This window comes from Phocoena phocoena, chromosome 19 (assembly GCF_963924675.1).
Source record: "Phocoena phocoena chromosome 19, mPhoPho1.1, whole genome shotgun sequence".
NCBI lineage: Eukaryota > Metazoa > Chordata > Mammalia > Artiodactyla > Phocoenidae > Phocoena > Phocoena phocoena.
The window spans coordinates 5418749-5435303 of record NC_089237.1 but is presented as its reverse complement, the minus strand read 5'-3'; the positions used below and the strand labels follow the sequence as shown (position 1 = coordinate 5435303).

The following is a 16555-nucleotide window of genomic DNA, read 5'->3' as shown; positions in this document are numbered from 1 at the left end:
CTGATGGCAGGATTAGAAGCCATGGTTTAATGTTAGCCAGTTTGGAAAATCGTTGGTGGTTTAATAACCCAAAAGTTCCTGGTCTTCTCTTGCTGCGATTCAAGGTGAGGGGAATTTCATGTTTACTGGACATCCCTGTGCACCTGGTGATGTGATAAATTATTTAAAATATTTTATTTCAGGTAGTCTTTACACCACTCTGGGGGGTAGGTGGTGTGATCCCTATTTTGCAGACAGGGAGGCAGGGGCTTGGGAATGTCAGGCCCAGGCTCCAGGTCACACCTCCCATAGGTGGAAGTGCAGTGATGTGGTTAAGAAATCAGGTTCTGGGCAAGTGATGTAAGTACTGTATGCCTCAGTTTCCTCATCGATAGAATGGGGGTAACAGCTGGACCTACTTCATAGAGCTCTTGTGGTAACTGAACGCAATGATGAACATAAAGTGCTTAGAACAGGACTCAGTGCATCCAGAAGTTAGCTACTTTTCTTTTCTGATTTTAACAGTCTAACGCATAGTTAAGATTCTGTTTTAAGCACCTGGAAATTTTTGTTATGTTTTGATTTTGAGTGAAAGAAGTGATGAGAAGGTGATAAAAAGTCATTTTCTTTGACCTGATTTTCAAACTCTTGATATTTCTCTGTCATCAGTTTTGCTGTCAGCAGAGCTGACATGTCTTTATGACATTTTTAGAGCATCCCTTTCATCATCTGCTTTACAATGACTTAGTCATGCTATTTAAATCAGGTTACAAAATCTGGAAGAAATCAGATGAGGCCGTTAAAAACTGTCTGTGAACAAAATGGGACTCACTGGTGGTTGTTTTTTTTTTCCTTTTGCTACTGGACAAACGATGGCTAAGACATCTAGAAAATGTTTTGTACACTCTTTTGGGGGCTGGGAGTTTTAAGACAAATTGTAAAATTCTAAAGTTTACAGTTCCGTGTTTTAGGAAACCTGGGGAGTGTGGGTTACGTCACCTAGGACTCTGGCCCATTTTCCTGAATCTCTAAAGTCTTTCCCGGAAGTAGGTGGGAACCGAGGTGAGTCTGCATAGCTGGCCTCTTGAACAAACTTCACCCTAAGTCCCTTATTTGAGAGTGTGATTTCATGTGAAGGTAGTTTATAAAACAGTACCCTTGCAGAAATAAATAAAGTCACTAAAAAAATGTTCGCTTTCTGCTTTCTAGTATATAGAATCAATTATAACAGCAAAGATCGAGGTAAATTTATCTGACAGGAAACACATGCAGTTACCAAGGCTGGTGTAGCTTATTTGAAAACACAAGCAGTATTAGCTATTTTGTCTAAATACTGGACGCTCAGGAATGACAAATTAGCAGAAATAACCACATTCAAGATATCACGAGAATAGTAAAAATATCTGGCTTCTGTGCACACCTGTGCTCGGCATATTAAAACCATCCATCGTGGCACATAATTAAAACTGTTTTTGCCGTTGGGGCTGCTGAAAGCTTTTTCTGGATGTCCCAGGTTTCCGCATATGCATAGAGCATGGAAGGAATTTCTTATCTCCACCACCTTCAGAAAGGGGGGGCCAGGAACAATGCTGGGACCTCTCAAAGGAACAGAAAAGGGGGCGAATTGCATGTGAGAGCGTGTGTGAAGAGTCTTCAGTCTCCTTTGATGATGACTGATCTACTGTTTGTCAAAACCCGCTGTTGTTTACGGTGAGTGACAGCTGGGGAGTGATGGATAGATCAACTATGGAAGACGAGTGAAGGATAATTTAGGAAAAAGGCACTGCCCACTAGACGATCTTCACCACGTTCTAAACGTCAACACCACACATTCCGCACTCTGTTCTTCCCTAGTGAGATGGTTCCCAGGCTGCTGGAAACTCGAACGGAGACTCCTCCTGGGGAAAAAGCTTTCAGATCATTTGGGTAGTTGGATCGTCTGCCGTTATTTTCTTTTTTGTAAATTTTTATTGGAGCGTCGTTGCTTGACGACGTTGTGTTCGTTTCTGCGGTGCAGCCTACTTGGCATCCGATAGGGTGCGCTCGGTGGCCCTGTGGGGCTGCGCTGGCTGGTTTCCTCCTCCAGACGGGAAACCAGTCCTCGTTAGCAGGTGGTTCTAACTGGGAACCTTGTCCTCCCACTCAAACACGTATTAAACTGCTTCTGGGGACTTCCCTGGTGGCACAGTGGTTAAGAATCCGTCTGCCAATGCAGGGGACCTGGGTTCGAGCCCTGGTCTGGGAAGATCCCACATACCGTGGAGCAGCTAAGCCCGTGCGCCACAACTCCTGAGCCTGCGCCCTAGAGCCCGCGAGCCACACCTACTGAAGCCCACGTGCCTAGAGTCCGTGCTCCGCAACAAGAGAAGCCACCGCAGTGAGAAGCCCGTGAACGCAACAAAGAGTAGCCCCCGCTTGTCACAACTAGAGAAAGCCGGCGTGCAGCAACGAAGACCCAACGCAGCCAAAAATAAAAAAAAAACAAAAAAACCAAAAAAAACAAACAAAAAAAAAACTGCTTCTGTCTGAGGCGGTGCAGTGATGCAAAGGATGGAGAGATGGGGAAGAAGAATGAACGAGGCCTGGCTCTGGACCATCCACCCGCAGGAGTACATGCCTCTCTGCTGTTTCCTTCAAAATCCGTTCCCAGCCTCATTAAAAATATATATATATTTACTTAGGGCTTCCCTGGTGGCACAGCGGTTAAGAATCCGCCTGCCAACGCAGGGGCACGGGTTCGAGCCCTGGTCCGGGAAGATCCCACATGCCGTGGAGCAACTGAGCCCGTGCGCCACAACTACTGAGCCTGCGCTCTAGAGCCCGTGAGCCACAACTACTGAGCCCGCGTGCCTAGAGCCCGTGCTCCGCAACAAGAGAAGCCACCGCAGTGAGAAGCCCGCACACTGCAACGAAGAGTAGCCCCCGCTCGCCGTAACTAGAGAAAGCCTGCGTGCAGCGACAAAGACCCAATGCAGCCAAAAATAATAAATTAAATTAAAATTTTAAAATATTTATTTATTTATTTGGCTGCGCTGGGTCTTAGTTGTGGCACGTATGGGGGATCTAGTTCCCCGACCAGGGATCGAACCTGGGCCCCTTGCACTGGGAGCTCAGAGTCTTAACCACTGGACCACCAGGGAAGTCCCCCAGCCTCATTTTCTGAAAATGAAGTGTCCCTCTCTATTTAAAGGTGGGCAGGTGGAATGCTCAAAAGTAGAAATCGTTTCAAAAATTTCAAACTTTAAATGTAAGTATTAGAGAACACTATTTGGAAAGATGGACAGAGGAAATAAAGGAAACGAACTCTGATAGGCTAAGTTTTAAGAAATGTGCCCCTGTCTTGACTACACCTCTGGACCCTTACTGACCTTGACACCCTTTAAGAATGGAGCTGCTTGGGGGCTTCCCTGGTGGCGCAGTGGTTGAGAGTCCGCCTGCCGATGCAGGGGACGCGGGTTCGTGCCCCGGTCTGAGAAGAGTCCACGTGCCGCGGAGCGGCTGGGCCCGTGAGCCATGGCTGCTGGGCCCGCGTGTCCGGAGCCTGTGCTCCGGGGCGGGAGAGGCCACAACAGTGAGCGGCCCATGTACCGCAAAAAAAAAAAAAAAAAGAATGGAGCTGCTACTTCCGTGCCTTGCTTTGGTTCTTCTCTAGCAATTAGGATTTACTTTATCAGTCCCGGAGGCTGTAAGGAAGCCCTTGAGATCCCAGACCCTCTAAATACCCATCTCCATGTTGGCCCACCAGCCCAGAACCATGTTGCCGCTAGCAAACCAGATTTTGGGTCTGCTCGGCTGTTCTAGAGCTGTTCTGTTCAAGATTGAGGAGGAATGGGTTTCCTTGGTTGCAGAGATAGCCCCCAGCAACACGCCGTGTGGCTGAGGATGCGACGGGTGCCACCTTCCCGTCCTCAAGCCCTTGGAGCTGGGAACAAGCAGAGGGGGTCGCGTGAAGGTGCAGGAGAGAAGGACAGTGAGACAGCTGTGGTCTGTCGCTTCCCGGAACGAGCCTGCGATGAGCAGGGCCCATCCACCTGGGCGAGCTATTTAGGGGACTGTTTTATTTTATCTTGTTTACTGATGAATCATTTATTTGAACAAGACAAAAACGTCTCCACATTGTTTCCTTTTATACAGAAATTGGAACAGTTCAAATATATTACTTTTTCTCTTTTTCAACAGATCTTATTTGAGTCTGGTCCCAGGAACTTCTTTTCATTCTAGGATTCACGTTTTAGTAACACACATGCACCCATTACAGCCAAAACAGCATACTCGAATTTCGGATAGTCATTCATTATTATGGTGACAGTACCAACATATGGTAAAAGCCCTCTGGCTCTCCCCACCATGTCCTTCTTTTCGAGCCAGTTCTCGCCTTCTTTGTATGAACCTCTATCATCAACTTTAATATTATCTCCTTTAGTCAGAAATTCGATGTCTCCATTATCTTTCATGAACTTTGATTACTCTGTGTACTGTTGGAATGTAGGAGACTATTTTAATCTGCAAAAAAGCGTTTAAGTGGAAGCCAAAGTGAGTCTTCGTCCAGTCTGAGCCTTTGCTCCACAAGTGGCTAGACTCCCAAGTTGACTGTGCAACTGGGACTAAGCTAACTTTAGATAATCTTGAGCATGAACCCTGGAGACAGACCCCTGTTCATCAAAAAAGGCTGTAAGAAGACATTCTTCCCCATCACATACTGGCTGGTACTTAAAATGCACGAGACGAGCTGATGTAGGCATCCCGAGCCATGGAAATGGACTGGGGAGGGAGCGGCGGATGAAGGGAGGACTTCTTTTATCTTGAAGACACTCTTTTTTCGTGGAAGTGTGTTCACAGCTGAGAAGGAGAACTGTGATTCATTTTCTCAGTGGCCGAGCATCTCAGCTTCCCCCAAAAATGTTCAACCTAATATTTGCATTAGGAAGCGTGGCGGCAGGTGGGGAAGGCCTATGAAAACACTGTCCTTGATGAGAATCAATTTAAAAATTATTTGGAGCGACTTTTCTGCAAAGAAGTTGTCTTGTTTTTCTTATACAACATTATTGCTGTGAGCAGGACCTTCACTTTAGGTTGGTTGATTGGTGAGGATGATAACCCTTTTGCCAACCCTGTTTTTTTTTTTTTTTAATTTTGAGGTGTTATTGCAGGGACAGCTGGCTGGGGCTAGGTGTGCAGTGTGTGACTTGGCACGGAATCCTCCAGGTGAAAAATCACTGCAGGCACAATGTCCCTCTCCCCTACCAGGAAAAAAAATGACTCAAGGGCTTCCCTGGTGGCGCAGTGGTTGAGAGCCCGCCTGCCGATGCAGGGGACGCGGGTTCGTGCCCTGGTCCGGGAGGATCCCACATGCCGCGGAGCGGCTGGGCCCGTGAGCCACGGCCGCTGAGCCTGCACGTCCGGAGCCTGTGCTCCGCAACGGGAGAGGCCACAGCGGTGAGAGGCCCGCGTACCGCAAAAAAAAAAAAAAAAAAAAGACTCAGTATCCTTAGACTTCAAATGAGTTAGTCAGATTCTAGTTCGCTTCCTCAGTTGAAAGCCTTGGAGAATCTCTGCATTGGAGGTCTTGCCCAAAAGATACAGAAGGTGCGTTGTGTGTGCACGTGAGTGTGTTACACGTCCGCATGCATGTCACGTGCACACGTGTGAATGTGTCCTTCACGTGTATGTGCATCACATGTGTGTGCCTGCGCTCCGTTGCGTCACCCGTGTGTGTCTGAGCGCACCCAGTGCAGCGAAGGTACCAGTTGAGCTGAACTTGAGAGCCTTGGAAGACAGTCCATTTCTCCGGAGTAGTGGGATTCTGGTTAATGTTAAGAAAACAGCTAAGGCTTTGTTTTGTTATTTGAGAAGCATTTGGGGTTCTTGTTAAAAAACAGTGTCCATGAGAAAAAACATCGGCTCTCTCAGGAATGACTATGTTGCCTGGCCTGGAGGATGAGGGGTCTCAGAGGAACTGACTCCCAGCCAGCGGCCAGGTTGGGGCGCAGGACGCACCGTCCAGGAGGGCATTGCTGCTCCTTTGTGGTATCTGCTGCGACTACACATAGTCCTGCTACTGGTGGCTCTTCTTCTCTTGAGACTAGCAATCTTCTCTCAGGGGCCCCGTACTGGCTACCTAGTAATCTTTTCTTTGAAAGGACCTGGGACCCCTGTGTCTTCTGTGTCCAGGCTACAATAGCCTTATTTGGTAGCTCACAGCACACACCTCTTTCTCTCTTCGGGGACTGCCACTGCCAAGGGACCTTCTCTACTGCTTAAGGGATTGGAGGTCCCATCACTGAATAACTGGAGTCGGTAAAGCCCTGGGAAGCCGTTTCAGATTTCTTTTTAAGTGGGCCTTGCCTCCCATTCCTCGACGGGCTTTTCGAAAAGGATGGGGCAATTATATCTCTAACCAGTACATTCCTTTTCTGCTTCCAGTCCTTGTAGGATCAGGGTCACAAATAAGCCCCCTCTCTGGACCAGACACATATCCTGGCAAAGAGGTCTTTTCCTCCCCCGAGTCTGGCCCTTCAATGATGCCAGGAAAGGAGAGAGATGAAAAAAATAAAGCCTCTCCTTCTCCGTGAAAACTCCCTCTCTGCCCACCTGAACTTAGCCTCTGTGTCATCAGCTTTCTCATGCTGAACATCTTTGTCCTACGGGAGCAGATGTTCATGGAGCCCAGCGATCAAGCTACAGCGTTTCATTTAATGATATTATACTCACTTTCAATCTTAGGAGAATCGATAATGTTTTCTATTTAACTTGGTTAAGTCTTGGTTAATATTTAGCTCTGTTTTTAAGCCTAGTCCAGATATCTACAACCTGACACATCTAAACGAGGAAACTAGGTGCCCAGCCTGTGTTCAGTCACTGCCAAGTTAAAGGAAAGGGTGGTCAGTCACTGCAGTTGGCGGTGGGAGTGGCAGGTGTGAAAGCTTGGCCTTGAGCTGTTATTCTTAGCTCTGATGGTCTGCCGACTCGGCTAACTGTTATAAAAGCTTTCTAGCCGTAAGCAGAATACAGTCCCTGGTGCCTACTTTCTAGATGAGCTGCTAGGGAAAAAAAAAATTAGAGGCTCTGCCTATGAGAATGAAAGTTGTTTTGCTTCTAACATATTAGACGCAGAACAACTACTTAGGTGAAGGTTTGCTTTGCTAGAACGTTTGATAGGAAATTTGGTGTTTTTGAATCTGGCAAAAAATATGGATTAGAAAAGTGGCTGATTATAAGTTATTACTTATAAGCCCAAATGCTTGGTCCGCTAAATATTGTGATTTTTTTGTGGTGATACATGTTTCAGAAACACTCATCAGACCTTCTGCATCATATAAGGAACCTTTTGAAGGTTCTCTTCCACCTTTCTTCAACAAGGCCAAAGTTCATTTCTGTCTTTCATTGTAACTTGATGGTCTTGATTGGACAGCCACGTCTGGGGCTGATTACGAACATCTATCTCGACAACCACCTACTTGCTGCCTTTGTCAGTGACCAGGCTGTACGCTTTTCCAGCACGAGGCTCCTACTTAGGGCAGCTGGGGCCGAAAGCTTCAATACCTGTATTCTGTCTTGGAGGAGAGGATGAGTCTGTGTAAGCAGACTCCAGCTCACTGCCAGCTCTGAATTCCCAGCCACCAGCCTCCATCTTCTTATCTGCCTACCATTTATGAGAGATAAATAAGTTTATGCAAAAACAAAAAGAGGTACAATTATAAGATGACACTGTAGGGAAAGTTGTTACACAAAAATGCATGCAATAAACTATTATATATAGGATGGATAAACAAGGTCCCACTGTATAGCACAGAGAACTTATTCAATATCCTATGATAGGATAGACCTAGAGTCTGTCATACAGAGCGAAGTAAGTCAGAAAGAGAAAGACAAATACCGTATGCTAACACATATATATGGAATTTAAGAAAAAAAAATGTCATGAAGATACCTAGGGGTAAGACAGGAATAAAGACAGACCTACTAGAGAACGGACTTGAGGATATGGGGAGGGGGAAGGGTGAGCTGTGACAAAGCGAGAGAGAGGCATGGACATATATACAATAACAAACGTAAGGTAGATAGCTAGTGGGAAGCAGCCGCATAGCACAGGGAGATCAGCTCGGTGCTTTGTGACCGCCTGGAGGGGTGGGATGGGGGGGTGGGAGGGAGGGAGACGCAAGAGGGAAGAGATATGGGAACATATGTATAGGTATAACTGATTCACTTTGTTATAAAGCAGAAACTAACACACCATTGTAAAGCAATTATACCCCAAGAAAGATGTTAAAATATATATATATCCTATGATAAACCATCATGGAAAAGAATATAAAAAATAATATATATAACTGAATCACTTTGCTGTATAGCAGAAATTAATGACTTTGTAAATTAACTATATTTCAATTAAAAAAATTTTTAAATGCACGCAGCAAAATCACACATGATTACTCAGGATCAGCTACGAGTTCAACTCCGAACTGCCCGGCACTCACAGCTAATGGAGCGTGACTCCTTCTCCTTCTCTTTTCTTCTTCATAAAAACAAGCAAAAGAAAGAAGTGCAGCGTCCTTCTATCCTTCAGTGTCCTTGTCCTCGTGTCCTCTTAGACTGTTGCAAGCTATGGCATGAACCTCACCAAAGTTCCAACCCCATGTCCAATATTACTCAGCTCTCTGTGTTAACTGAAACACAAGCTGACATCATATTCCACACAGGCCCCAATGTCCTATCATCTCTCCTGATACCTTTCTCACTACATCCGCTTAGGTTTAAACCGCTCTTCACCACCCATGAGAATGGAGGGTAAGTAGTAGCTTGCATAACCCAAATGCTCTGATATCCTAGAATCAATGGAGTACCTCACTTTTTATTCTCTCCTGGCATCCAGCCGATCTGTCTTCATAATTACATGTTGAGTGGAGGCTAGGATTAAATTTTGGAACTAAAATGGTGTTAACGTTTAAATGAAAATGTGTATCCCCTCTTTTGAAGAAAAGAAATCAACCGGAGAGCCAATCATCCTAGAAAGAGATCGTTCACAAAGTGGAGAATACCTCCTCATAAAATAAAAACCTGACTTCTTATTTGGACAGAATGATAACACCAGGCTGAAAGGCCCTGTCCTATAGGCTTAGGATGACCATTCTGCTGATGCATACCCGCCATCTACCTGGGTACGTGTTTTAAGGCTTTAGATGGCTGCTCTGGACTCTGGCCTCCTTGCAGGTAGTTTCTCTGATTGCAGGGGCAGGAGTGCTATAGAATTAGTCTTTCTGCCTTGAAATTATTTCTACAGATTCTTGGTCCCTTGGAATCACTTCTCTAAGTAAATGTCAGCGTTTATACAAAGACCCAGGAACATCATGTATTACAATAATGGTAAAGTTGGGTTTAAAGCATTTCATTGCAAATCTTTGCTTGTTTTTTTTTTTTTTTTTGGGCACGTGGCATCTTAGTTCCCTGACCAGGGATTGAACCTATGCCACCTGCAGTGGAAGCGCAGAGTCTTAACCACTGGACGGCCAGGGAAGTCCCTACGGCATGCGTTTTGTGTAACAAGTTTCCAGATAGTCTCATCTTACAATTGTACCTCTTTTTATTTTTGCTTGGATTTATCTATCATTATTTATTGAACATATCTTCTGGGCCACGGTGCTTTTGGAAATGAGGTGGCATGAGTTACATAGGCAGATAGAAGAAAAGCAGCACCATAACCACAGGTGGAGCTCTTAGTCATTCTAACTGTCAGGCAGCCCTTGCCTAGGGAGCCAGAAGAGGCAAGCTCACTCCTAAATATGGTATAATTGATACGTGAGACACTAAGAGTGAGGCTTTCATACAAACCTAGAGACAATGGCATCATTGCAAACACCCGAGTGTGTACTTCTTTGTACTCTGGAAATTGTGATCAGCCAATGAAATGGGCATCATCTCTTTTCTTATTGCTTGTATACAAGCCCATGTACAATTTCAGGGACAGAAAAACGTCACTGATGGTGTGAAGTGCCGGTCTGTAACAGTGCTTGACGAGTAGCCCAGGGAATCCGTGGATTAAAGGTCGATGTTTAGTGTGTCTGTTGTGGGTGAGCAAGGTGGCATGGCCATACTTTTACTTTCTTTTTTTTTTTTTCCCAAAAACATACGGCCATGTGAACATACTGCCAAAGCAAGAGAGATCCCTGAAGCTTAAACTTTATTGGCTTCAGGGTAAGTCCATTCCTGCGGGTACCATATTGAAATAAACGTCCACCTATACTATGCACGTTTGAACTTTCTACTTGTGTACATGAACTCAGGAAACGAAGGTCATGACTATACAGGGACTAGATAGGAACAGGCAAGTATAAATGTAAGACCACAAGATTACACATTGGGCTTTAAACACACAGATAGGGTATTCTGTTTTTGTGGAACTTCAGCGTCTCCAAAGATCACCTCTCCAGACTCTGAATTGTCTGCCTGCATTTAAATGTTCACTTTAAGGGGGAGGTAATCAGCTTAATACATTATCATTCACTCAGACAAGCCGGACTCAAACACCATTCTCTGAAGTGGACCCATGCTGAGCACTTCCATATTCTAGAAGCCAGGTGATGGGTGAGGGAGGGAAAGGGGGTGGGGTGCGGAGCACACAGCCGGTTGCAGAGCTTGGCGCTTGATTGATTGATTTTTCAGGCAGTTCAGATACTGGTCTGGAGGTCTCCATTGAGGAGGGTCCTCTGGGTCTCCGTGGTCTCATTCAGCCGGGATTTGTCCTGCTTACTGTCACTTCGTTCCCCGTCGTCTGTGCCGCTCACCTTGACCAAGCAGAGGACATTCTGGAAGCTCTTCTTGAAGTTGTCAGACAAGAAGGCGTACAGGATAGGGTTGGCACAGCTGTTAGCATAGGTGAGGGCCACCACAAAGTCAAACATGCCCTTAAGGGCTGGGGTGGGACTGATGGCCACGGACACCGAAGAGACATTGAAGATGTAGAAGGGGAGCCAGCAGAAAATGAAGACGGCCACCACAATGGACACCATCCGGGTGACCTTCTTCTCAGACTTTTTCCTCTTGGAGGAACCCACTCGGATTCCAGAGGACTTCACTTTGATGATAATGAACAGGTAGCAAAGACAGATGATGGTGAGGGGCACCAGGAACCCCAAGATGAAGGCGTAGATGATGAAGCCTGTGTACCACGCCCCGGATTCGCCTGGCCAGTTGATGGTGCAGCTGCTTCTCCCCCATTGGTTGCTCCGAAGGCCAGCATATATCATGATAGGCAAGATGACCAGCAGAGAGACCCCCCACACAGCCACGTTGATCATCTTGGCTGTCCGGGGTCTCCTCCACTTGGCCGACTTGATGGGGTGGACCACAGCCAGGTATCGGTCAACGCTCATAACTGTCAAGCAGAAGATGCTGGTGAACTGATTGATGCCATCCACAGTCATGACGACCCGGCAGATGGCCTTGCCAAAGGGCCAGTGGACCAGAGCCACCTGCATGGCCAGGAAGGGCAGACCCAGCATGAAGAGTTCGTCTGCGATGGCCAGGTTGAGGATGTAAACGTTGGTGATGGTCTTCATCTTGGCATAGCGGAGGATGACATAAATGACAAGCGTGTTACCACACAACCCAATGATGCAGACCACAAAATATATGAAGGTGAGGACTGCATTGCTGGTCAGGTCATAGTATGGCTCTGTTTGGTTTGAAATGTTGGCTGTAGCCACGGAGCCACTGAGGCCAAATGGAGAGGAAAGCCAAGGTTGGGTCCCATTGAGTAGTTCATATGCCAGATCCATGGCTGCCTGACAGCTTAGGCTAGTTCCAACCAGCCAGAGATCTTATTCTCCCCTTCACGGGTCCTGGAGGCAAAGGATCCGCTGTGACATCTGCAAGGAAAAAAGGAAAATTGATTCATCAGAGGCTACATAAGTTCTCACCAGCTTTCCGTGTTTCTGGTTTGCCTTGTCAGATGCTCTTCAATTGGAAAGTGTGTTATCTTTCACATCAACGTGAGCCTACCAGCCCATTCTCATCAGCGTGCAGGCTTTTTGAGTTGTTTGTCCACTGGGGGGAAAGGGTTTGAGTTAAGTCATCAGAGTTTATCTTGTCACCTTTGGTGACGCACACATGGGAGTTGGTGGTGGCTGCAACACAGCGATTCCTAAGAAGCTAACTGGTCTGGACCTCTCCAAGCTCTGTAAAAAGGCAGAGCTTGGAGAGGTCTGACCTCAGAGGAGTCTGACGCCGGCATTCCTGGCCTTTTCCCCTTGGGGAAATCTGTGTTGGCTTGTTGACTGCTTTGGAGTCTTTCCATTCTGAAAAATCCCATCGTGGAAAAATCCCAGACTTTAGAGGTGAAAAAAACCTAGGGTTCACCCATGGAGCCCACGTGACCCCACGCCAGGCACTTAACCGCTCTGACTCTCACTTGTTACAGTGGAGGTGTCACGAAGGCCAAGTGATGTGGTGGAGGTGAAAATGCCCAGCACTCTGCTGGCTTCATCATCAGAACTCTAAAAAATTTTATCTTTTCTCCCTTTTTCATCTACCATTTTACTTATTTCTAATTTATTGAAAGCTGCCTATACGAGGAACCAATTTGTAGTCTTAACTATTAAAAATAAAGATCTGGCTTGCTTTTATTTTTCAAATGTATGCTGTAGTTGATTTTTGTTTCTTCCGTGTTTGTCTCTCGTTACTCTGTGCTTGACCTCCTCATGCCTCGGAGAGTCCTTGCCCAAGTCCCTCGGCAGGATGCTCATCTTTTCACACCTCAGAGAATTTGCCTGTGATCCCCTGATTACGCATAACAACAGGAACCGGTGTGAGGGAGGAAGGCTCATTCACAGAAGTGAGTTCCAAACACGGATGTCGCTCGTTCACATCCGCTGTCCCCTTGACCTTGCCAACCATCCTATGAGGTGGGGATAATTATCCCCATTTTACAGATGAGGAAACTGAGGCTTAGAGAGTTTAGGGAACTTGTTCCCATTCCCTTGTACATCATTGGTGGAGCTGGGATTTGAACACAGGACACCCAGGTCTTCCGCACTTTTCGCAGCATCACAGCTGCTGCTCAGTGGACTGGAAAACTAGGGGCTGATAACCGGGCTTTGGTTTGAAGCAGCTGGCTCCTGTTTCACCTCCATGCCGAGAAAGTAATTGTAACACTGTTGGCTTGTCCTAAGATATAGAACAATAGCTCATCACATAATTAAATAATTTATCTACGGTCATTCAGAAAACATCACTGGGGGGCTTCTTTGTTCTGGATACCAGGGGTATGGGAATGAACAGGATATGGAGGTGACAACTTAGGAGGGGAGACAGGAAGGATGCCAACTCTTACAGGCTGTGAGTTGCATGGAGATACGAACAAAGGATCTAAGAATGCCTTTCTCTGCTGGGGGATTCAGGGGAGGCTTCACATGAGGAATGTTTGAGCTGGGTCTTGAATACATGAAGCATGAAGCCACGAGGGCAGGTAAGAGGTCATTCTGGGAAGAGGGAGGCTGGAAAAGGGGTGATGTGCTGAGCTCATAGCGGGAATAGTTCATTTGGTGGACACATCTCCTCTGAGCAGGGCGCTTTTCCTGGTGCCTGAGTGGAGACTGGAGACAGCTCCTTTCTGCTTGGAGAGACTGCTGATGAGTTATCGGGGATTTAGCCAGCAACGAATGCCTCAGGGTGCTCGTCCACCTCTGCCTCCGGTTCATTCTGCACCACCAGGCGCGTTGCTCATCCTTTCTGTGCTGATTTCCCCACTACACAACTGCCTGTAGAGTGGGGTCTGGGCTTTGCAGCTGATCTTTCTGCAGGGTGCTTTGGCGACCCCGGATTCAATGTCTGCTCTGGGTGAAGAGCGTAAACTGGCAGCTGTTAAAAACAGAAGCTGTGAAGAAACCATCTTTGGCATCCCTGGGTTAACACAGGTTGTTTCCAATATCATTTCTATCTGTTTTGCTAGTTACTTAAATTCTTCTGACCCAGGATCTTATTTAAGGCGCCTGCATTGGAGTATACATTCATCACTAGCATTTCCAGGGTCCCATCTATGTGATGTGCAAGGTCACACTCCTATGTCTGGGTGAAACTGAAGACCTCTGGGCTGCAGAAGCCCTGTGTAGCGCTTTGGGGATAGGGGTGGTGATACAGGCAGGTGAGGGTGGGTTGGTTGAATGCAGACCTCCAGCCCTGACTGCCTTTTCCGCTAGAGTCTCACGAAATGGGATGGAATTGCATAGGGTCATTTTTTTTTTTTGAAATTAGGCTGAGAAGCTGCATTCTCCACTTTTGAGAGAGGTAGCAACAGACAGAGTTCAGAGCTTGGTGAAGGTGGCAGAGATGGTAAGCTGGGGAACCAGTCCGGAGTGAGAAGCCTCCTCCAAAGAAGAAATGAGTTTGAATCACAGTGAATCTTATTGCATCAACAGTGAAGTCAGCTGCCTAAGGTCTCTGAGTGACTTTGCTTCATTTGTGTCTCATTGGAGTCCGATGCCAGGCATCATTAGTTGCTGGATTGTGGTTAAATGCACCAGGAAGTTTGGTTTTTCTGCTTTATTTTTTCCAGCCTAAGAATTGTTAGATACTGGAAATGCCTGGTTGTTCGTTTCCTCTGAGACTGACTCCAGCTCTGTTGGAGAGGAGGGTGAGAATGGTCTAGAGCATCCCCTCCCCTCCCAGAGGGGCTGTGGTTCCCAGCCTAAAAATGTTGGGATGGGGACCATGCATCCGGGGTGGTCTTAAATCCTGCTCAGCTTCAGTTTTTCCCTTCTCCCCAGCATCTTTCCCTCCATTCAGGCCCCACCCCACTTCCCTCGGGCCTCCTAAACCCCAGTGGGTCACCGGGCGGCTGAAGCGTGAGCCCCACAGGTGGGGGGAGACTCAATAGCCAGATGCCGGCCACCGAGGTGCTGGTGCGCCTAGGAAAAGCCAAGGCAGCGCTGGCTGAAGGGCAGTGGGGAGAGGTGAGACTCCGGACCGCCCAGCTGGCTCTCCAGGCGGGCACAGAAAATCCTCCTTTGCGCCATCCACCTCGCTGGCCATCAGACCCAAGGGTTTCCTGAAGGATTCCCTTCTATTTCCAGGAGGAGGAGATTAAAGATTGTCCTGCCAGCACCCTTGTCTCTGAAGGCAGAGAGAGGCCGGGGTTATCAGGCACGGCTGGGAGCGGGCGACAGCCGCTTGGGGATTTGGCCGGCGGCTCGCGGGCGCAGGCCAGTCAGAGATTCGGTCTCTCCACACCTAGTCATCCTGTTCTCTCCGCCCGGGCGCTGGGGAGCAGACCCTGCACCGCTCGGGATCCGTGTCCCAGGCCCGGCGAGAAAGAACAAGGGAGGAACCCCCTTTCCTGCTCCGCCGCTTCCCACTCACAGGCTCGGATCCCGGGTGCGCGCCCGCAGGAGCCCCGGCGGTGTCCCCCGCCCCGGCCTCGCTCTCCTCGCGTCCCGGCTCTTTTGCGGGCGAATGGGAGAGAAACTGTCGCCGTCGAAGCTGTCATCTGGACACTCGGCTGGGGGACCAGGACCGCACAAGGGCGCACGCCACGCACACCAGCATGCAGCTGTGCGGACACGTCCGTTCCAGCACACACGACCCACGGCGCCCCACTCACGCCGGGACACCCGCTGTCGTTCATTCCCACCAAAATCACCCCCAAAAACACGAGGGTGGAGAACCACGCACCGGGACCTACAGTCGGGCACACCGACGCGCGCACCCCCATGCAGCGCAGATGCACCCAGGTGCCCAAGTGCTTGTCTCTCTCTCTCTCTCTCATACACACACACACACACACACACACACACACACACACACAGAGCTCACCTTTGCTTTTCCGCTGCAATCCGCCAACTCGGCTCGCCGGCACCCAGCGGCCGTCCCCAACCCAGCCGGGTGCGCAGCCGCTTGGCCGGCGCTCGGCGTCCAGAGCTGCCCGCTCCGCTCGCGAGTCGCACCGCCGAGAGCTCGCTGGGCCCACAGATCCCGGGCGCCGAGCCGCGGACTGAGGCTCCGGGCGCGAGTGACGGACCGCGCGCGCGGGTGGCTGCGCCGCCTGGACTGGCCGTGCCGAGCGCGGGCCCCTCGGCTCATTTCCCCACGCCCCCCCGTTACGTCACGGCAGCTCGCTCCGCCCTCCTGGTCCTGTGGGCGGACAGGGGTGAGCCGCACCGAGAATCCTGCGGGGGGCTCCGGGCGGAGGTCGTGGGCGCCCGGGGTAGAAGGGGACGCGTGTGCGGGGCGCGAAGGGTCGAGCGATTTCGGCCTCCCCAAGACCGGTGGCAGGGACACGCGCTGTCTTCCGTCCGCTTTCACAGAGTCTGTTCTGTTTCACCCAGCCTATTCCAGGCAGCTGGAGTGGCGCCCGGCGACCCAGACTCGCTCCGCGACCTCTGCCATCTCTGCATTCAGACAAGTTTGCAAAGCAGTGGGTCATCCTCGGGCGCAGGGCCAGGGGATGGAGCGGGAGAAAACGGGTTCGGGGAAGGCCCTTCTCCATGCGGTGACCAACGCCCCTCCGCACAGGGTGTGAGCCCGCACTCGGGTTCCAAAATTCGGGTGTGGGAGCAGTCAGAGGCCCAGCAAGGGAGCGTCTCAT

The 16555-nt window shown here is 48.8% G+C and overlaps 1 protein-coding gene across 1 annotated transcript; it reads right to left on the bottom strand.

Moving 5' to 3' along the window:
* Nucleotides 1-10095: 10095 nt before the first annotated feature.
* SSTR2 (somatostatin receptor 2) lies at nt 10096-16018 on the bottom strand. The gene is made up of 2 exons (XM_065897080.1): nt 15784-16018; nt 10096-11843 (listed from the first exon to the last, which is right to left on the bottom strand). The coding sequence occupies exon 2, from the start codon at nt 11751-11753 to the stop codon at nt 10644-10646; it is 1110 nt and encodes a 369-aa protein (XP_065753152.1). The 5' UTR covers nt 11754-11843; nt 15784-16018; the 3' UTR covers nt 10096-10643.
* Between the last annotated feature and the right edge of the window lie 537 nt (nt 16019-16555).

Excerpts from the sequence above, each read along its gene's own strand:
- SSTR2 (XM_065897080.1), bottom strand. The coding sequence starts at position 11,753 with ATGGATCTGGCATATGAACTACTCAATGGGACCCAACCTTGGCTTTCC.